The 21654-nt window shown below is 45.5% G+C and overlaps 2 protein-coding genes across 6 annotated transcripts in view; one reads left to right on the top strand and one right to left on the bottom strand.

Moving 5' to 3' along the window:
- Positions 1-6307, top strand: part of LOC139241016 (signal transducer and activator of transcription 1-like) — a 121643-nt gene extending 115336 nt beyond the window's left edge. For both annotated transcript variants that reach the window (XM_070869713.1, XM_070869710.1), the window contains exons 23-24: positions 4192-4289; positions 5759-6307. In XM_070869713.1, coding sequence (XP_070725814.1) covers positions 4192-4289; positions 5759-5796 — 136 coding nt within the window. In that variant the 3' untranslated portion in view covers positions 5797-6307. The remainder of the gene's footprint in view (positions 1-4191; positions 4290-5758) is intronic.
- Positions 6308-10986: 4679 nt separating this feature from the next.
- LOC139241014 (glutaminase liver isoform, mitochondrial-like) overlaps positions 10987-21654 on the bottom strand; it is a 62287-nt gene continuing 51619 nt past the window's right edge. For 2 of the 4 annotated variants that reach the window (XM_070869707.1, XM_070869709.1), the window contains 6 exons: positions 20398-20529; positions 17653-17745; positions 16492-16553; positions 15530-15606; positions 13474-13537; positions 10987-12987 (listed from right to left, as the gene is read on the bottom strand). In XM_070869707.1, coding sequence (XP_070725808.1) covers positions 12801-12987; positions 13474-13537; positions 15530-15606; positions 16492-16553; positions 17653-17745; positions 20398-20529 — 615 coding nt within the window. In that variant the 3' untranslated portion in view covers positions 10987-12800. Of the gene's footprint in view, positions 13386-13473; positions 13538-15529; positions 15607-16491; positions 16554-17652; positions 17746-20397; positions 20530-21654 lie in introns of all 4 variants that reach the window. The other 2 variants (XR_011588769.1, XM_070869708.1) reach the window with 2 other exon arrangements.

The raw sequence follows: 21654 nt of genomic DNA, 5'->3' as shown, positions 1-21654 counted from the left end.
ATGAATGCAAGGCAATTCACACCTTGTTGGCGTTGTGAAGGCTTCCATTCAGCCTATTCATGCCGCTTCAAAGGGTATGTTTGCAAGAGCTGTGGAACAATGGGGCATCTCCAACGAGCTGCAAGCTCTGCAAAACCTGCTAACTACCATGTGGCAGAGGAAGATCGGTCCATGGTGAATCAAAGCAATTTCGAGCCTCAGAGAGGAGGCAGATGCTGAAGTACACGGGGTGCACACATTTTTTGACGAAATGTCCACCTATAATGCTAAATGTAAAATTGAATTGCTTACCCGTCGCCATGGAACTGGACACTGGCGCTAGCTAATCCATCATGAGTAAAAAGATGTTTGAGAGACTGTGGTGCAACAAGGCACTCAGACCAGCCCTGAGCCCCATCCACACGAAACTGAGAACGTACACCAAAGAGCTTATCACTGTCCTGGGCAGCACCATGGTCAAGGTCACCTACGAGGGCACGGTGCACAAACTGCCACTCTGGATTGTCCCGGGCGATGGCCCCACACTGCTTGGAAGGAGCTGGCTGGGCAAAATCCGCTGGAACTGGGATGACATCCAAGCGCTATCACATGCCGATGAGGCCTCATGTACCCAGGTTCTTAACAAATTTTCTTCCCTTTTTGAGCCAGGCATTGGAAACTTTTCCAGGGCGAAGGTGTGGATCCACTTGGTCCCAGAGGCACAACCCATTCACCACAAGGCGTGAGCGGTACCTCACATGATGAGGGAGAGAGTGGAAATCGAGCTGGACAGGCTGCAATGCGAGGGCATCATCTCCCCAGTGGAATTCAGCGAGTGGGCCAGCCCGATTGTTCCAGTACTCAAAAGTGATGGCACGGTCAGGATTTGCAGCGATTTATAAAGTAACTATTAATCATTTTTCGCTACAGGACCAATACCCGCTACCTAAGGCAGACGACCTATTTGCGACGCTGGCAGGAGGCAAGACGTTCACCAAGCTCGACCTAACTTCGGCCTCCAGGACACAGGAGCTGGAGGAGTCTTCGAAGGGTCTCACCTGCATCAACACACACAAGGGACTGTTCATCTACAACAGATGCCCGTTTGGAATTCGGTCGGCTGCAGCGATCTTCCAGAGAAACATGGAGAGCCTACTCAAGTCGGTACCACACACGGTGGTTTTTCAGGACGACATATTGGTCACGGGTCAGGACACCGTCGAGCACCTACAAAACCTGGAGGAGGTCCTCCAGCAACTGGATCGCGTAGGGCTGCGGCTGAAGAGGTCGAAATGCGTCTTCGCGGCAACAGAAGTGGAGTTTTTGGGGAGAAAGATCGTGGCGGACGGCATTCGGCCCACAGACGCCAAGACAGAGGCTATCAGGAACGCGCCCAGGCCACAGAACGTCACGGAGCTGCGGTCGTTCCTGGGACTCCTCAACTGTTTTGGTAACTTCCTACCGGGGTTAAGCACCCTCTGAGAGCCCCTACATGTGTTATTGCGTAAAGGTGAGAACTGGGTATGGGGAAAAAAACAAGTTATTGCTTTTGAAAAAGCCAGAAACATTTTATGCTCCAACAAGCTGCTTGTATTGTATAACCCGTGTAAAAGACTTGTGCTAGCATGTGATGTGTCATCGTACGGAGTATTACAACAAGCTAACATGTGATGCGGGGAAGTTGCAACCTGTCTCCTATGCCTCCAGGAGCTTGCCTAAAGCCGAGAGGGCCTACAGCATGATTGAGAAAGAGGCATTAGCGTGTGTATTCGGGGTAAAGAAAATGCATCAGTACCTGTTTGGCCTCAAATTTGATCTGGAAACCGATCACAAGCCCCTCATATCCTGATTCGCTGAAAACAAGGGGATAAATACTAATGCCTCAGCCCGCATACAAAGGTGGGCACTCGCGCTATCAGCGGTATAACTATACCATCCGCCACAAGCCAGGCACCGAGAACTGTGTGGATGCTCTGTCGGCTACCATTGCCCACCACGGGGGTGGAAATGGCGCAGCCTGCAAACTTGTTGATGGTGGCGCAGCCCGCAGACTTGTTGATGGTCATGGAAGCGTTTGAAAATGATAAATCACCAGTCACTGCCCGTCAGATTAGGACTTGGACCAGCCAAGATCCTCTGCAGTCCCTAGTAAAAAAAACTGTGTACTGCATGGGAGCTGGGCCAGCATTCCCGTTGAAATGCAAGAGCTAATCAAGCCGTTCCAGTGGCGAAAGGACGAGCTGTCCATTCAAGCAGACTGCCTGTTGTGGGGCAACCATGTAGTGCTACCCAAAAAGGGCAGGGAGACGTTCACCTCGGATCTCCACAGCACACACACGGGTATAGTAATGATGAAAGCGATAGCCAGATCCCACGTGTGGTGGCCCGGTATCGACTCTGACTTAGAGTCCTGTGTACGGCAATGCAGCGTATGTGCTCAGTTGAGCAACGCGCCCATAGAGGCACCACTAAGTTTGTGGTCCTGGCCCTCCAGACCATGGTCGAGGATCCATGTCGACTATGCGGGCCCGTTTCTCAGTAAAATGTTCCTGGTGGTGGTGGATGCTTTTTCAAAATGGATTGAATGAAATAATGTCGGGAAGCACCGCCACCGCCACCATTGAAAGCCTGAGGGCCATGCTTGCCATCCACGGCCTGCCTGACATACTGGTCAGTGACAATGGGCCATGTTTCACCAGTGCCAAATTTAAAGAATTCATGACCCGCAATGGGATCAAACATGTCACCTCAGCCCCGTTTAAACCAGCCTCCAATGGGCAGGCAGAGCGGGCAGCACAAACAATCAAACAGAGCCTTAAACGAGTCACAGAAGGCTCACTCCAAACCCGCCTGTCCCGAGTACGGCTCAGCTACCACACGAGACCCCACTCGCTCACAGGGGTGCCCACGGCTGAGCTACTTATGAAAAGGACACTTAAAACCAGACTTTCGCTGGTTCACCCCAACCTGCATGATCAGGTAGAGAGTAGGCGTCAGCAACAAAATGTAAACGATGGTCGCGCCACTGTGTCACGGGAAATTGATCTGAATGATCCTGTGTATATGCTAAACTATGGACATGGTCCCAAGTGGATCGCAAGCACGGTGATTTAGCTCAAGAAGGGAATAGGGTGTTTGTAGTCTAACTAGACAATGGACAAATTTGCAGAAAGCACCTGGACCAAACAAGGCTGCGGTTCACAGACTGCCCTGAACAACCCACAGCAGATACCTAAAGGATCAACAAACAACACCACCCCGGACCAGGAAATCGAACCCATCACGCCCAACAGCTCAGCAAGGCCAGGCTCACCCAGCAGCCCTGCAGGGCCAACAACATGCCAGCCCAGCGAGGGCACAGCCAACACACCAGAACAGACATTTGTACCGAGGCGGTCCACCAGGGAAAGAAAGGCTCCCGACCGCCTCACCTTGTAAATAGTTTTCACTTTGAATTTGGGGGGGCGGGGGGGAAGTGATGTGTATCTGTAAAGCATGCACTCCCATGTTCCGCCACCAGGGAGCGCAGCCCCTGAAGTCCCAAGGGATCCCAGCATCCCTTGGGAGCACTGTATATAAGCCGGCCCCTAAGGCCTGTTCCTCACTCTGGAGCGTCTTAATAAAGACTGAGGTCACTGTTACTTTAACCTCCCTGTATGCAGTCTCATCTGTGTTAGGAACACAATAATATCGCTCAGAAATATCCCAAACCACTTCATGTGCAATGAATTACTTTGAAGGGCAGTTACTACAGTAGCCATTTTGCATACAATACTGTCCACAAACAGCAATGAGATGACTACTTAATCTCTTTCTGGTGCTGGAGAAGAATGTTAGCCAGGACACCGTAAGAACTCCTTGCCCTTCTCGAAATAGTACCATGGGGTCTTCAGCATCCATGGGTCAGATAGTTCGAGCCCTCATTTAACATCTCATCCGAGGGATGATCGCTCTCATGATGTGGCACACTCCGAACACTACACTGAAGTGTCAGCCTGGATCTTTGTGCTCAAATCCTGGATTGGGGCATGAACCCACCACCTTATGACTGTTGGCCACAGCGTTCCTGAGAGGGGGAAGGAGGACTTCCAGGTTTCCTTCTGTTGTATTGTGATGGAATTAAAACAGCTGCATTAAATTTGTGAAGAAAATGTATCCTGGAAATGTTGAGATTTCTCTCCTTACTCTTTCTCTTCCCCACCCCCTTTGCAGGCCATCTACTGATATTCCTTCTGATACCATGGTGCAGGAAAGTCATCTGGAGGAAAGTCGTCTGGAGGAAAGTCATCTGGAGGAAATTGAACTATCGGGTAATACATCATTTGATGATAAATGTTTCTTCCTTGCCAAGCTGCCACTTTCTTGTTTAGGCCCTGTATTAACCCCATGTAATTCGTTGCTCTGTGACTGCAACTCCTCCAGTCTTGTTCTCTCTCTTTAACGCCTCCCCCCCCCCTCCCCCTCCCCCCTCCCCCCACACTAAGGTGGAAACATTTCATGTGAGAAAATTGTCTTGCCGCACTCTGTCACGCCACGTTGGGAGCAAAACAATCCAGTTTTATATGGGACCTGCTTGTTTTCTTTTAAACTAAGATTATAATCTTGGATAAGTACATTCTTCTTTTCACAGCTCCACATGCTATAGCATGTTATTATAGATCAGCCATACCTGATGTGTATTCTGACAGGGCAGTTCTTGGATTAAAGTCCGGTTGAGCCCTAAAGCCACTTTCCAGCTGATCAGGAGCTTTTTACGATCTAGAAACTACATGCAGCCTTGCTATGTTTATGATCTTTAGTGCATGTGCATAGCACAGGGTTCCACTAGGACATATGAAGTGGGGCTGTACTCCTATGAAAACTCTACAAGGTAGATCCACTGTCTTTCATAATGTCTTTAAATGTTTAATTTGCTTCACTCCTCTACAATATTGTGTATTTTAAAATTGGGGAGTCATTGTGCTCCCCATCACCCAGCTTTTGAGTTAGTTAAAGTGACCAAAGCCATTGTGTGGGAAGCATAGATTGGCCCGGTTGATTTGTCTGCTATAGTTTTCCTTTTTTGGGACTTTTTTTGCTGTCTTTTCTTGGCGGCTAAAGCAATTATCAAGACTACTTTCATTACCGATGGATTGTTTTGTTAAATTTCTGTCTAAGAATTGTACAGATCCAGTGTGAAATGAGTTTTTGGTTACAACAAAACTGCCCCTTATTTGGCACAAAATAGGTAATCTCACACACACACCACAGGGTGGCTGTTATGGAAAATGTCACAAGTGCAATAGGGGATGCCCATGGGTTGGAGCCGAGGCTCATTGTTGGAGCACACCAATGTAGAGGGAGCTTTGATCTGCATCTAAATATGCCATACCCGAGCTGGAAGTGCTTGGTGCTGACACTTGATGCCTGAAATAAGAAAGTGTTCCATTCTCCAGCAGTAACGTCCCTTTCCTTAATGAGCACAAAATTCATGGGGGGTGGGTAAGAAAGGGGACTTAGTGCTCTGAAGCAAGTTTGGAAGAGTACTTTAGTGTGCCTCACTTAAATGTGTACACAAGTAGTGATGCATAATTTCCCCTCCTATGCCAAGTTTCTACTTGCCTCCACCTTGCTAGGTCACACACCAACTGTGGACAAGACTGTAATGGGCAATTTCCTCCTAGCTCTGCTTGTGAATTCTTGAACTGACTGCTGATGGCTCTTTAACAGGGGGGCAGTAATGACCCTTCCCCCCCCCCCATCTTTTCACTTTATTTAAAAAAAAAATTTCCTCCTACAGATTTAATGGAATGGCTCAAGACAGACCCTCTGACTTAGAACATGTGAAGCAATTATATATTTGAGGGATCTCGTATTTCTGATGTATTGCCATGGTTTCTGGTGTTCGGACATGGACCCTAATCCAACTTCAATACTTTGTACACTTCATAGAATTTCCTTTCATAGTGTTTTTAATTCCAGGATTGTTGAGCTCTTGCTGTTATTAATGGAACTTTTCAAGTTGTTAAAATGCAATCTTGTGCTTGCGTAAAAGCAAACCAATACTGATGATGCACGTGGGGAGGGTTTGGGAGACTAGCAGAGAACCATCTCTTTCCCAGGCCATTTGAGATGTAGGGAATTGGAAGGGGAAAGGCCAGAAATGTTATCTGGACCAGTGTTACCCCAAAGAAACTTGCTTACTGATCAAATGACTAGGAGAGGACACATCAACTTTGTGGTCCGTGCTGTCAGTCATTTTGAGGGTATATAAATTCACCTAAACCGTGCCATTGCTGGCAAAGGAAGAGACCAGGCCATCACTGTTTCCCCTCACCCCCCCCCCCCATATCAACACTAACTTTACTATTACCCCTTCCCTCAATTTGTGGTACTAAATGGTCCCTGCATGAATGTGAATTTTCAATGACATTGCCATTACCTAGGTTATAGCACCTTTAGAATTGGCAAAGTGGGGGAGATCATTTACCCCAGTACTCTATTGTGATCATTTAAAATCACTCTAGGGGGGAGAGGAACTATGTTGCTGGCTTTATTGTGACCACATTGGGATGTTTGGCTGCTTTGTGGTGTCACTAGTTTTTGTCCACCGTATTTTGACATTTTTAATTTACCACCTTGCTTCATTTTAATTTTCAATGGAGTATCTATATGCACAGTTGTTGTGGTTGGTGCAGTCTCGCTGCTGAGCCTGGTGTTTGTGGGTTCAAGTCCCTTTGAGCACATAACCTGGGCTGAGGGAGTGCTGCCTTGCCTTTTGGATGAGATGTTAAACCAAGGCCCCATCTGCCTGTTTAGGTGGACGTGAAAGATCCCACAACACTGTTCGAACAAGAGCAGGGGAGTCAAAAGACTGGTTTCATCCAGACCTCAATTACATCATTTCCTTGGATTTATTCCCAAAAGTCCTTTCTTCTGTTTTGTTCACCAATGGGTAAAGGTTTAAATGAATATTCACTGCGCACATCAGTGCTGGTTTATAACAATGAAGGGTAAATACTAAGCTATTAGACACATAACTGTTGCTTATCCTGCAGTGTTATTGCTAGCATGTGTTGAAGGAAGGTTCCTTCTTTTTCTTGAAATAGTTAATGGTGCACTGCAGTGAGCTGCCATTTTGGTTTTAAAAACTACAGAGACCTGTGTTGGAAGTCCTGTTTTCAACGTACAATGGTAATAGTACGAGAGAGGATGTTTCTTTTTGCTTTGTAAGATATTCTTGTAGCTGTTCAATATATTGGAATCTAAGAATTTTTAGGAGCAGGCAAAGACAGTAACTCCCAACAAGCCAGCGTTGCTTAAAGTTTCCAAACTAATGGAACTTCTTTTAGGGACACACTTTTTCTTGATTCTTTTTAAAACTATGATTTACTTTATCTTCCATGTATCTCGGAATAGGCCCATTGTTCAACCGGGAGAAACGGCTAGAATGCTCCCGTTGAAATATTTTATTCTGTCTGACGTTTTGAGAGACAGGCATAAAGAGGAAGGACTTGGATAGAAAGTGGGCTACAGCTGTCCTTGAAGATTACTGTTTGTACTCTTTGCTGTTGAGTGCTGGAAGAGTTAGGAAACCTCTCTCCTCATTCTTTTTAACAGGACTGACACTTGCTGGATTCTTGTGCAATAGTTTTCTGCTCCAGAAACAACCAGAATTTCACAAAAATAACCCTGGGTTGTCCTAAATGCACCGAAGGAGGGTTATGTGCAGAATTCTTGTTTTAAAAGACGTTCTGGACATTGTTTAAGCACGTAAATCATTGAATCATACAGCACAAAACAATGCCGTTCGGCCCATCATACCTGTATAGAGCCTTGTGCAAGGGGAAGTCCAGAAATGTGTGGGGTGCATGTGTGTGTGTGAGATAAAAAGTGTTACGGCATGTTGCGTGTGTGTGACAGTTGAGTGTAATAATTGGAATATATAACGTTGAGCCAAGAGAGATTTTATGAAGACTATATTTTTTGAAAAAGCAGATGGATACATCTTGTGGGTTAGGGTTATTTTTGTGAAATGACCTCTTGGGGTGCAGAAAAAGGGAAAATGTAAGTCTTATGCTTGTATAACTTTCACAATTTGCTTTTGGTTCATATATGGTTACTATCCTGTCATTACATTTTATCAAAAGTCATTTATGCAGTTGGTACTATCACTCTTTGCTGCTGCTGTTAAATCTCTCTGCCATGCTTCAACAACAACCCAACTAACTAAGTGGAATATTGTGTAAATAGCTGTTAAATAAATGATTTAGGTTTATTCAGACCAGTACTTCAAATCTATATGACATGGAGATAGTGAGATACTGAACGTGCTCCAGCCATCTGTCCTTTAGCAGCCTTTTAGGTTGAAACTAGTCAATAATGGAAATTGCTTGGACTACTGAATGGGGAAAATTAGATTTCTGAATGTGCTTCATTGTTAAAATACATTCCTAACTATTCTGTTATAACACAAGATTTAATGGGAGTCAGATATTTACTTGAAATTTAGATGTAGAGATTAGTGAGACCTTCAGAGGTGAAAATGAAATGTTAGGCCAGAAATGAAGTATTTCCCGGTGTCTCTTATTTAGATATTATAACATTTCATACTCCGGTAGAGCTCTCTGTGTGGCTTAGAGAACACGCTGTAGGATTGTAGAATTTATTTAGTGGATAACTGCACCGGGTTAAGAAGATCTCAATGCTTCCCAGTATATACCCTGTACACCATGGCACTACCCACAGATTGTACAGGGTGCATGTACCACAGGTGAGAATCAGCTGGACATAGCCGGTGCTTCAGTTTAAACTGCTTTCAGACATTATTAGCAACTTGCTGTGGCACAGTTGGCATGTGGATGTAATTACCATAACACCATACAGAGCTGTTCACTGGAAGATGTATTTGCAGTTTGGTTTGATCTGTGGTTTGTTAAAAATAAAATGCAAAGCTTTTGCACAGGCCAAAGTGACTGAATGTCCCCTAGTACACCTACCGGTGGTAGTTTACCTATAACAGTGCTCATTCCAACTTCCCTTAAAAATATAACCACTGATGACCTACTATCTGTTTTGTGCACTATGCATCCCTTCAGTTTCAGCAGTACTTTGTATAGTTGATGCTGCATGAGGTGTCTATACCTTGTATGGGGATCTGGATCAAGAAGCTGATCTTGTATCCAGTCAACGTGGCTCTCCTGCACCTAATAGGACAATGTATTTCAGAGCTCTCTGCAGATCTGAGTTCCAATCAGAGTCTTGACTGATACTCTTGTCAAGCTTCTGTTAAGTAGTTCAGTTGCAATCTTTACTTAAGTCATCTGGGAGGGAATGGAGGAGAAAATAACAGTATTCAGGACTGTTTATACCTCACTTTTCCCCCTGACCCCCCGATTTATTAATTTCCCTCCATGTACTGGAGAGCTCCTCATCATTAGAACTGAAGTAAATACATCTTGCGCATGCAAAATGTCTAAGTGCATGCAAAATGTCTAAGTGCTTACAGCAACAAAGAGCAAGCCTGGCTTTCTGGAGGTAACCTCTCAGCACCTCCGTGGTATATATGTGCTATCAACTGAAGCAGGCCAGGCTGTATCATACAGTTTTATGTTCTCAACATTATGCAGCATAAGTGATTCCCTTAACTGGTTTGTATGTTTTGTCTAGTTTATTGAATAATGCACTGCTTCTGTGTGATATTTCTTTTTTACAATTTGATCAATAAATAAAAGGTAAAACTTGCATGGAACTTCAAAATGCTGTTTCAATTATTTATCGCTGTTGGGATCCAGATATCAGACCAAGTAAATGGCCTCTTCCTGTATAATTATATTTGATTATATTTGGATGAGGTCTGTCCGAGGCCCAATATTATAACAAGTGTCATAATGATATCCTAGAAAAGGCTGGTCCAAGCAATGGGAATACATTTCCGGAACAAATTTACACTGATTTCCTGTGATGCTATCTATGTGTAGTCTGAAGCACTGACCAGATGATGCTATCCCTTTCTCAAGTACTCCCTTTGGTGAAGTGGTTTTAAGTAGTTATATCCGGAGGTCAATTAGAGGCTAATTGCTGAGGGAAGGTACTGTAGGTGGCCAGATTCCACAGCTCATCTACTATATACCCTATTATCATGGTCTCGATCCACCCATTTAATCACCGGAGGTAAAGTTCTGTATAAACACTCCTTGATCCTCAAAGGCAAATTGAGCAAAACTCTCATTAATCTTTCCTCACACCTCAACTATTCAACCCTCGCCTGCTGTCCTCCACAGGAATTTGGGGAATCTATTCTGTTCTCCACTGCTCTGTGGAATAAAACTCCTAGGGGGCCGAAATTGCCCTCCACTCCAAACGAGGCACTTTTACCGTTTTTACATTTTTTTCTCCGCCCCAATCCACATAGAGTAGAGCAATAATCAACTCTTTAAATTTTTCGTGTCGGTGCGGTGTTGTGGGTAGCTCTGCAGGGCAAAAGTGCCGTTGGGTTTCGGAGTCAGCCGACAATTGAAATAAAATGGCGGCAGTGGCAGTGCGCCTTCCCCTTTGAGGGTGGACGTGCCACCCAGCCACAAGAAGCTTCCCGCCGGGGAAAGCTGTCGGGAGCTCCGGCAGCCGATCCGCTCCTGCGGTAAAATTTCCCACATGGGGTGGAAAGGGAGTCGCCGCCAGTCGGTAAGGGGTCGCCGCATGGCCGACGGGGCGGGAAAACAGCCGGGGTGTTCCCATACACCGCTCCAAAAATATGGGCAATTTATAAAGTCGGCCCCTCTGCGCCGACTGAGCAGTGAGTGCTTCCCGCGTCATTGCCGCCTCTTAAATAAATAAATAAAAAGGGTCAATTTCAGCCCTTTAATCTTTAGTCTCACTTCAGGTATGTTTCAATTGTCTCTTCTAGATCTTAGCTCATAGTCTAAAACACTGCCATAAGTGTAAAACAATCCTTGGATAGTGATTGATTACTAAGCTGTAATATGTGCCTTGCTAATTATAGGCCTGATTAGTTGGGACAACACACAATTATGTATAATAATTGTATTTTTATTGCATTACCACAAAATAAATAGCAATTTAAAACTCTGAATAATGTCCAGAGCTTGCTTCAGTTAGACAGTGACACATATCACAAACTGAAATGTAGACACTCAAAATCAACTGCCAGAGGGACAGTCAAATCCTAATTCATAATGTACAAGTACGACATTACTGAACTGACAACCAAAGATCATTCTACCAAAGCCAGGAGTATCGCTTGTGCAGTTCGAGCCTCAACAACTATTCTTGATGCAGTGTAAGAAATCTCTTTTTATGTTGGTATTGATGCAAAATAGTCTCGGATGGTCAGGTTGGAGGGGTCATATAGTTTTGAAGACTTATGTTACATCCAATATAGGTGCTGCATGAGTTACATGAGGATCTCCTTTAAAACCGCAGGAGGAAGCAAAAGATATGATTTAAGAAGTTTGAAGATGACACTAAAATAAGCTGTGTGGTTGACAATGAAGAAAGCTGCGGACTGCAGAAAGATATCAATGTATTGGTCAGGTGGCAGAACAGTGGCAAATGGAATTCAATCCAGATAAGTGTGAGGTAATGCATTTGGGGAAGGCTATAAAGGCAATGGAATCCACATTAAATGGTATGACACTGTAAAGTGTAGAGGAACAAAGGGACCTGGGAGTACATGTCCACGGATCCCTAAAGGTAGCAGGCCAGGTAGTTAAGGAGGTTAAGGTGGCATATGGTCTTTATTTGTCGAGGCATGGAATACAAGAGCAAGGAGATTATGCTTGAACTGTATAAAACACTGGTTAGGTCGCAGCTGGAGTACTGCGTGCAGTTCTGGTCACCACATTACAGGAAAGATGTGAATGCACTGGAAAGGGTGCAGAGGAGATTTACAAGAATGTTGCCGGGACTGGAGAATTTTGGCTGAGGAAAGATTGGAGATGCTGGGTCTGTTTTCTTTGGAACAGAGGAGGTGGAGGGGAGACCTGATTGAGGTGTATAAAAATTATGAGGGCCTGGATAGAGTGGATAGGAAGGACCCGTTTCCCTTGGCAGAGGGGTCAACAACTAGGGGGCATAGATTTAAAGTAATTGGTCGAAGGTTTAGAGGGGATTTGAAGGGAAATGTCTTCACCCAGAGGGTGGTGGGGGTCTGGAACTCACAGCCTGAAAGGGTGATAGAGGCAGAGACCCTCACCACATTTAAAAAGTACCTGGATGTGCACTTGAAGTGCCGTAACCTACAGGGCTACGGACCAAGAGCTAGAAAGTGGGATTAGGCTGGGTAGCTCTTGGTCGGCCGGCAGACACAATGGCCCCCTTCTGTGCTGTAAATTTCTGTGTTTCTATATCCCCAGGAAAAAAAAAATTCTTGTGTCTTCATATCTTCTCTTCCAACCTCCCTTTGTTTCATGACAACTGAGTTTTTTTCTGTGTATAATTTTCTGTTATTTAACCTTTTCTGTTTTGTTTATTTTTGCTATTTTTTTTCCTTATAGAATTATTTAATTTTTAAAATGTGAGCTTTTGGCCTGTTGTATACCAAATGCATTGGTGTGGATTTCTCAGCAGTTCTGGACACACAAGTGGTGGTGGGTTCTTGGTTTGGACTCAATTATGGCGGTGGTTTCTGGAAGTCAGTCACCCCTCTGACCATAATAGAAGCTATTTTATTGGTGTAAGATAGTGATTTGGGGCTTTGCTGCAGTAAGGCATGTCGGGCTGTGAAACACTTAATGCCACTGGACATTCTTGACGGGACAGCATACTGCTGTTACATAACTAGATACCTACATCACAGACAACACAAGAACTGGGGCTGACTTTCAGGCTTTTGTGACTAGAGAGGTTGGTGGTCTTTCACCTCTCTCCCCTGTATTTTCATCAGATGTATCCTCACGGTCACTCGCTACTGTCTCTGGCAGAGAGTAAGACATCTGGTAGTTTCTCAGCAGCTTCGCAACATGGTGATGGTTGAAGTGAATTGCATCATCCAGAGGAGTGTTGCCCCACCTGTGGGCAGGTGAAAGAATAATTGAGGACAAATCAAAACTGACTGAGGTTACAAGTTCTCTGATGTGCATTGAGATAACAGCAGCAATTTTGGAATTGGAGATATATTTTTTTTAAAAAAAGGTTTCCCACTTAAGTGCACAGAATGATGGGAGGTGTACTGGACCTGTACTAAAGCTGTACTAAAACAGCCAGGTAACCGGAGTGCTGAATCTGCCATCTTGCTGGAACCTGATCAGTGTTTGAAGTGGTGCATCCAGGAAAAAATACTGCTGTACAACTTCCATTTCCAGGTCAGGAGCAATAACAAAAACTTCAAATCTATAGATTCCACATCAGGGCAGAACCTAGCAACTAGAAGAACACCACCAATGTCCATCTTTAAAGGTAGACTGGTCCTAAAGGTGAAGTGGAAAAATTCATGTTGAACCTAGACTATTCAAACCTCATTTGTATCATCCTTAGCTTCCAAGATTTGTCACTCACCTGTCCTTGCAGAAGGGATTTACACGGCAGGCATCGAGAAGAAAACAAACTACTTCCACATGACCTGCATAAAATGGAATGAGCATCAAGTGAGTTCAAAGCAGTAGAGTCAGGGAGTAGATAAATCTGTGGGTCAGGTCCTACTTTTTCACCTCTGGAACCTGGTTTAAAATTCATGATATGAATATCTCCCCTCTCTACGATATGAATGGAGCCTAGGCAGTCTCAACCCAACTACAATGGGCATAGGTCCCTAATTTGGCAGTGGGCACTAAATTGATGGTCTTACTCACGTGCCACAGGATGGCTGATGTGGGAAATGGACAACGTCTCAGGTTCAGTCGGAGATGCTCTTCTGCGATTGGTGTGGAGCAGAGGGTGCGTAACATTTTTTGACTGAGAAGTAAGTGAAGGCACATAGTACGGGATACCACTAAGATTTAAGAGTTGGAGGGCAGATGAGACAAATCAGTCACTCAGATTGTTTAAAAACCTTACAGATTGTAGTAAGGAGAGGTAAACTGTCTACTACAGAGCTGAAAGTTCAAATCCCACTTAGACTCTCATCTAAAATCGAACCTTCTATCGCCCCACCCTCTACACATAATTGCTTGCGTATCTAGTAACTTAATAAATTGGAGCCAGATATTATTGAAAGTTTAACCTGTGGGTCTTCACCTTCCCTCAGTTAATAAGTTGGGTTGGAGACATAATAAAGTAAATTATACCTGGGATGTGGAAGGGCAGAATGGCCTTGCCTTATTCCATACTTTCTTTAATTTTGTTTCCTCACTTCTGGCTTCCCCAAGCCCTACATCTCCAGTGGCCAGGTGACCTGCTCCAAGGCCTCAGCCACTCGAGTTGACAGCATGGAGATGAGTGCAATCAGCTCTCGTACTATTATCTAGTGTGGAATAGAGCCATGCAGACCAGGAAGGTTCCCATTTCAATCTCTCACCAGGGGAGTGAGAGCACTCTTCCTATTGGCCTTAGAACCCCTGGGATAGGATAGGTCAAATCAGCAGAGTGCCTGCTCCTGATCACAATCCAATGTCCCATTAGAAAGTGCATGGACATAAGGTGACAGCAGGATCAGGTCTGGATGCAGTTTCCCCCTTCCCCCTCCATGAGTGAATAACCTGTTGGCACTCTCTATGAAGATTGGCCACTTGGATGAGGAACCTGTCGAACCCTCGCCTTCAGGAAAAGGGGGAGAAAATGTGGCGGGGGGGGGGGGGGGGGCGGGATATGAGGGAATACCTGAAAACACCATTTTACCTGAAACATTCAGATCTGACTTCATCCAAAATTCAGAAACAAACAGATTTCTCAAACCACTTGCCTTGTGAAATGGTTTTGTTCCAGTGAGCAAGTGCCAGCTCTGATGCACTGTGCAATAAATTGATCAGGTGCACATTTGCTTCCACAACTACTAACATGGTGAGTTCTTCAGCTGCAGAACAGGGGAGGGGCTCAGCAATGGCCAGGTGCTTTCACTATTATATATGCAGACTATAGATATAATCCCTGTGTAGTCACTGTATAGTTGCATAAGATGGAGACTTGTTACCTGATGTATATACACAGTGTAAACCTTATTGATAGTATTATGTTGGCACCACTAGAGGGTGCAACTGGTGGAGACTGGGGTTTCCTGCCCGTGGCAGAGGCTGTCCACTAGAGGGCACTGCGGTGGGAGACCCGAGGGTCACCTACATAGATGTGCAGGGCCCAATATAAAAGGCTGCCCCACCATGTTTGTGCCTCACTCGAGTTACGAATAAAGGACCAAGGTCACTACAGTTTGAGTCCGACACGTTGCCTCGTGGAGTCATTCATAAGTACATTACAGACATAACTATAGGTGAATGGTGGCGCAGCAGAGGGCGAGTCAGCTGGGTGGCTCTTGTGCTCCTCCCAGTGGATGGCTATTGTGTGGCATTGGTCGGGTCTGAGCAGGGTGCCTCTCCATGGTGTGGGAAGGAGGGAAAATACTAAATATAGTGAAAGCTGAAGGACATACTGTTAGTTTAGTAGCTAACAACTTCATTCATACCTTCAGCTGCAGCTATGTGTAGTGGTGTGCGTGAATCATAGTCTTTCTGTTCCATATCCATAGCGGAGAGTGCGAATCTGGGAAAGCAAGAACACATCCCAGTCAGAGCACACGTTGGTCACAAATTCATCTGTCCTGATACCTCCTTCCGTGGCTCAGTGTCAAAAATGTTTTTATTGGTAACACTCAAGTGCTTGGGGATGTTTTGCTACATTAAAGGCGCTATATAAATACAGGTTGTTGCTGCTGCAACAAATGAAAATGTAACTGAGGCATTCCATATAAACAGTCTGCACAGACAGGGGGCACAGCAGATGGAAGCAATGAGGTCGCAGTTTGCACCCACCATTTGCCATGTGATGAGTTACACATCTCGACTGTGCTGTTGACAGAAGGGGCCGAGCTGAAATCAGGCACATCCTTACAAAAGGGAGGGAACAGTCCTCCAGGAGATGCCACCTCGCCCCCCCCCCCCCCCTGCCCCCAGTTAAATTTGAAAAGGTATAAACACCAATGTGATATATTCACAGAGCACAAGCATACACAGCTTCTAACATGGCAGGCAGCTCTGTCGGAAGCTTCCGGAATATGCCTGGTTCTGTTTATTATTAACTCTGTAGTTGCAGTACACAATACGTCCACATCCACAGTGTGGAGCTACAAACATTACAAGCTCAGATGTTACAACCAGGTTATCTGCCCACCATCTCGGTTAGGATGTGGCTTCTGCAGGGCCCATGTCGCACAAGCTAGGACAGATTTAATTAATTTTAAAATAAAGCTCAGGCCTGTAATAGCCCTCAAAGGCATAGGCATTCAGTGCAGTTCATAAAGCATAACTCCTGCCAGCCAAGAGCACGATTCCCAGATTGCCGAATTGACTACGGATCAGATGGATGTGGAGGGGAAGAGGAAATAACGTGGAATGCAAATAAAGACGCCACACGAAAACAAGCACTTACCTCCGCAGTGCAGCTATGTCACCACTGTAAGCAGCAAAGAGCAAGTTCACCACTGACTCCTCCTGGGGGGTCAACAAGAATAACATCTGTTTTTAAAGATTTCATGTTTTTGATTTTTGTTAGTGTATACTTAGAATGAACACAGATTAAAAACATAGCAGTGAATGAGAAAAGGTAATTCAGTCCATCAAGCCCGCTCCTCTCACAGCCCGTGAACACTCCCCTATCACCAACTCCACCCACTTAATCCCCTCCCACAGCCCATGTACACTCTCCCCTTTCACTAACCCTACCCACTTAATCCCCTCCCACAGCCCATGTACACTCTCCCCTATCACCAACTCCACCCATTTAATCCCCTCCCACAGCCCATGTACACACTCCCCTATCACTGACCCTACTCACCCATTTAATCCCCCCCCACAGCCCATGTACACACTCCCCATCACTGACCCTACCCACCCATTTAATCACTCAAGTAAAAGTACCATCTAAATATTAATTGATCCACAAAGGTAATAAAGCAAAATACTTTTCCATCCCCATACATATTTCACACAGACAGTGGTATCTGCATTTGTGGATAAATATAGCACTGCTCCCTGCTCTGGGGGCTGGGACACTGCTGCGTGCTGTTGGCAGGCATTCTTGAGATACTTCTGGGAGACCCACAGCATGCAGTAGAGATCCACTTGCAGAGCAGAAGTAGCATCAGAGTGGCAGTGAGGGGAAAAGGATGCCAAAGTGAACGGGAAATACAGTGAAGGGCAAAGAGTGTCAGCATAAACTGACAGGAGAGGGGAGGGGCAGAGTGTCAGAATGAACTGAGGGGAGAGAAGAGCAGCACATGAACTAAAAGGGTAGAGAGGGAGAAGAGTATCTCTATATTACTGTGACCACTGTATAAACAATTTATCAATTGATGCCTCTATGGACCAGGGATTCAGACTGGCTATCATTTTTTTGGGGGGGGGGGGGTGGCGGGGGAAGGAAGTCTTTTTGGATTTTTTATTCTTCTGCTATTAACTTCTGGGTGTAATTGTGCAGCAGCTCAGATCTGGCTCTGGGTTGATTCTGGTCAAAGTGCATTAACTGAACCAAGGCCTGGGGTAACTGGTGCTCAATGAGTATTCCTGTCCGCCGACCCATCGGACGCCTTACCCTGGCTTCACTTCCATTTCTCCGTGGATCCAGTTTCCTGGCAAAATGCCTCAAGTTGTCGTAGTTATGAAAGTTGAACAGAGAAACCAGCTCCTGGAAGATAAAGGACCAGTCACTTCCCTGGAAGGATTTATTGGATAAATCTGCTTAATGGAATGTCAAAGTTTTAAATGCTATGAAGGGAGATCATTGTACATGGTTTTGTATATGTCCCTTGTTGCAGTACTCTCTAGACGCCCCCAAACCACCCCCCCCCCCCGCCCGCCTTTAATGGCTGTGGGTATTTGCACCATCCAGCGTGGTACTGAACTATACAGACAGGAAGAGTCCAGGTTTGGTCCCCAGTCTGTGCCTGCATTTGCAGCTCTTGACCATGGTAGCCACAGGGGTGCTACAATTAGCCTCAGAATCACTGTGTCAGTGAGGGAAAACGGCAGCGTTCCTGCTCCTGATCTCTAGAAAGTCCTGGAGAATATGCATGCATGGATATTGGATGAGGATATGATCAGGGCCAGGTGTGGTGACTTTCCCCCCCCCCCCCCCCTCTCGGTAGTTGAAGAGTCTGCCGCCACTCTTGTTGAGGGTATTACATGAAGAATGGCCACTTGGGTAGAAACATAGAAACATAGAAAATAGGTGCAGGAGCAGGCCATTCAGCCCTTCTAGCCTGCACCGCCATTCAATGAGTTCATGGCTGAACATGAAACTTCAGTACCCCCTTCCTGCTTTCTCGCCATAACCCTTGATCCCCCGAGTAGTAAGGACTTCATCTAACTCCCTTTTGAATATATTTAGTGAATTGGCCTCAACTACTTTCTGTGGTAGAGAATTCCACAGGTTCACCACTCTCTGGGTGAAGAAGTTTCTCCTCATCTCGGTCCTAAATGGCTTACCCCTTATCCTCAGACTGTGACCCCTGGTTCTGGACTTCCCCAACATTGGGAACATTCTTTCTGCATCTAACCTGTCTAAACCCGTCAGAATTTTAAACGTTTCTATGAGGTCCCCTCTCATTCTTCTGAACTCCAGTGAATACAATCCCAATTGATCCAATCTTTCTTGATAGGTCAGTCCCGCCATCCCGGGAATCAGTCTGGTGAACCTTCGCTGCACTCCCTCAATAGCAAGAATGTCCTTCCTCAAGTTAGGAGACCAAAACTGTACACAATACTCCAGGTGTGGCCTCACCAAGGCCCTGTACAACTGTAGCAACACCTCCCTGCCCCTGTATTCAAATCCCCTCGCTATGAAGGCCAACATGCCATTTGCTTTCTTAACCGCCTGCTGTACCTGCATGCCAACCTTCAATGACTGATGTACCATGACACCCAGGTCTCGTTGCACCTTCCCTTTTCCTAATCTGTCACCATTCAGATAATAGTCTGTCTCTCTGTTTTTACCACCAAAGTGGATAACCTCACATTTATCCACATTATACTTCATCTGCCATGCATTTGCCCACTCACCTAACCTATCCAAGTCACTCTGCAGCCTAATAGCATCCTCCTCGCAGCTCACACTGCCACCCAACTTAGTATCATCCGCAAATTTGGAGATACTGCATTTAATCCCCTCGTCTAAATCATTAATGTACAATGTAAACAGCTGGGGCCCCAGCACAGAACCTTGCGGCACTCCACTAGTCACTGCCTGCCATTCTGAAAAGTACCCGTTTACTCCTACTCTTTGCTTCCTGTCTGACAACCAGTTCTCAATCCACGTCAGCACACTACCCCCAATCCCATGTGCTTTAACTTTGCACATTAATCTCTTGTGTGGGACCTTGTCGAAAGCCTTCTGAAAGTCCAAATATACCACATCAACTGGTTCTCCCTTGTCCACTTTACTGGAAACATCCTCAAAAAATTCCAGAAGATTTGTCAAGCATGATTTCCCTTTCACAAATCCATGCTGACTTGGACCTATCATGTCACCATTTTCCAGATGCACTGCTATGACATCCTTAATAATTGATTCCATCACTTTACCCACTACTGAGGTCAGGCTGACCGGTCTATAATTCCCTGTTTTCTCTCTCCCTCCTTTTTTAAAAAGTGGGGTTACATTGGCTACCCTCCACTCCATAGGAACTGATCCAGAGTCAATGGAATGTTGGAAAATGACTGTCAATGCATCCGCTATTTCCAAGGCCACCTCCTTAAGTACTCTAGGATGCAGTCCATCAGGCCCTGGGGATTTATCGGCCTTCAATCCCATCAATTTCCCCAACACAATTTCCCGACTAATAAAGATTTCCCTCAGTTCCTCTTCCTTACTAGACCCTCTGACCCCTTTTATATCCGGAAGGTTGTTTGTATCCTCCTTAGTGAATACCGAACCAAAGTACTTGTTCAATTGATCCGCCATTTCTTTGCTCCCCGTTATGACTTCCCCTGATTCTGACTGCAGGGGACCTACGTTTGTCTTCACCAACCTTTTTCTCTTTACATACCTATAGAAACCAGGTGAGATACCAGAGGAACTGTATCCCAACACGAGTCAGTAAGTTCAGGAGAGATGGGAAAACTGAACTGAAAAACCTGACACATATTACAATCATTTTTTAAAGTCTGTTTAAATGTTTTTGTCACATTCTGTAATGAACGTTTCTGATATCGGGTGACCGGGGGAGTTCCCGAGTTGGACTGTTATTGAATGAGATGTACTGCTCCGTCTAACCCTACAATCCGTAGGTTGGGACCAGCTGATTGAGTTGTTAAGTCTCATTCTCCTGTGACTTCGTACCTGGCAGAAGTCGATCCCTCTCACACTGTTGCCAACTTTGTCCAGGGCAGGAGACCAACACATGACGCCCATCACATTAGGCACCACCAGCAGAACACCACCAGAAACGCCGGATTTTGCTGGAAGGCCAACCTGCACACAGACACACACAAAAATTGATAAATGAACACCAAAGGCAGCAGACGAACCCACAATACAATGCTTTTAGGCTGCATCTCCCCGCTGGATAATGAGCTCACACACAAGCCAACCACCAAAATGGTATTACTCTGCTGGACAGACAAAGCCACAACATGTGAACTGCCAGGGAGTAACGGGAGCTGGAAACGGTTTCAATCAGAGGCTTAACGCACGTACGACCCAACTTCCTCCGATGCCTCAGTTGGTAAAGGCCTGAGCCATGCAGGCAAGTAAGTTCAATTCATGGCCTCTCCTGAGCTGAGCTGACTGCAGCCAGGATGGGTGGTAAGGGGGAATGCCAAATCGCCTCAGAGCCTCTAGGCTAAGGAGTGGAAAAATCAGCTGGGCTTACTCCTTCGAAGTGCTAGCCAGTGACACAACCCCAGCCCCCGCCCCGTCCCTTTGCTGGAAAGTGTGCACAACTGGAAGTTGGGTAAAGACTGGATACAGCCAGATAGCATGGCTGTGAAGCCCCCCACAGCCAGATAGCTTGGCAATCACTGTTGAGGCGCATACATGAAGAATGGCCACCTGTAAAAGATACTGGAGAGTGACCATGGAACTATACCCCAGTGGAAGTCAAGGCCTGCAGGATGAGAGAAAATTTGGCAAAACTTTTTTTTTCATAAATGAACAATTGGCTGGTGTGAATGAATATAGAAACTCCATGGAATGAAGAGTAATGAAAACAGTGGAAATAACAGACTTTGCTGAAAGCTTTCTCCAAAATACACAGGGGCCGTCACTGAAATGGGCATTTGACAACGTTTGCCTAAACTTGTAATATCAAACCACTAGCTGGCGCAATTCCACAAGATTTCAGTGCAAACCTTGAACCTGGAGGTATGAGAAGCTGGTGTTTGCGAGGAGCGGAGCTGGCACAGAACCTAGCTGGCTAGGAGCATGGCTCAGAGAATTGGGCGCGAAGGTCTCCAGCCCTGTCTAGTGGTGCTCTAAATTATACAATGCTGCGCAGTCAGCTAGAGATTCTCGTGATTTGAAAAAGGAAACGGCCGATTGACTGGGTCGTCTGGCTTCTTTAGGATGTATATCACTTTCTAGTGTTAACTAAAAAGT

This window comes from Pristiophorus japonicus, chromosome X (assembly GCF_044704955.1).
Source record: "Pristiophorus japonicus isolate sPriJap1 chromosome X, sPriJap1.hap1, whole genome shotgun sequence".
NCBI lineage: Eukaryota > Metazoa > Chordata > Chondrichthyes > Pristiophoridae > Pristiophorus > Pristiophorus japonicus.
Note: the sequence above shows the minus strand (reverse complement) of the source record. Positions and strands in the feature narration are given on the sequence as shown.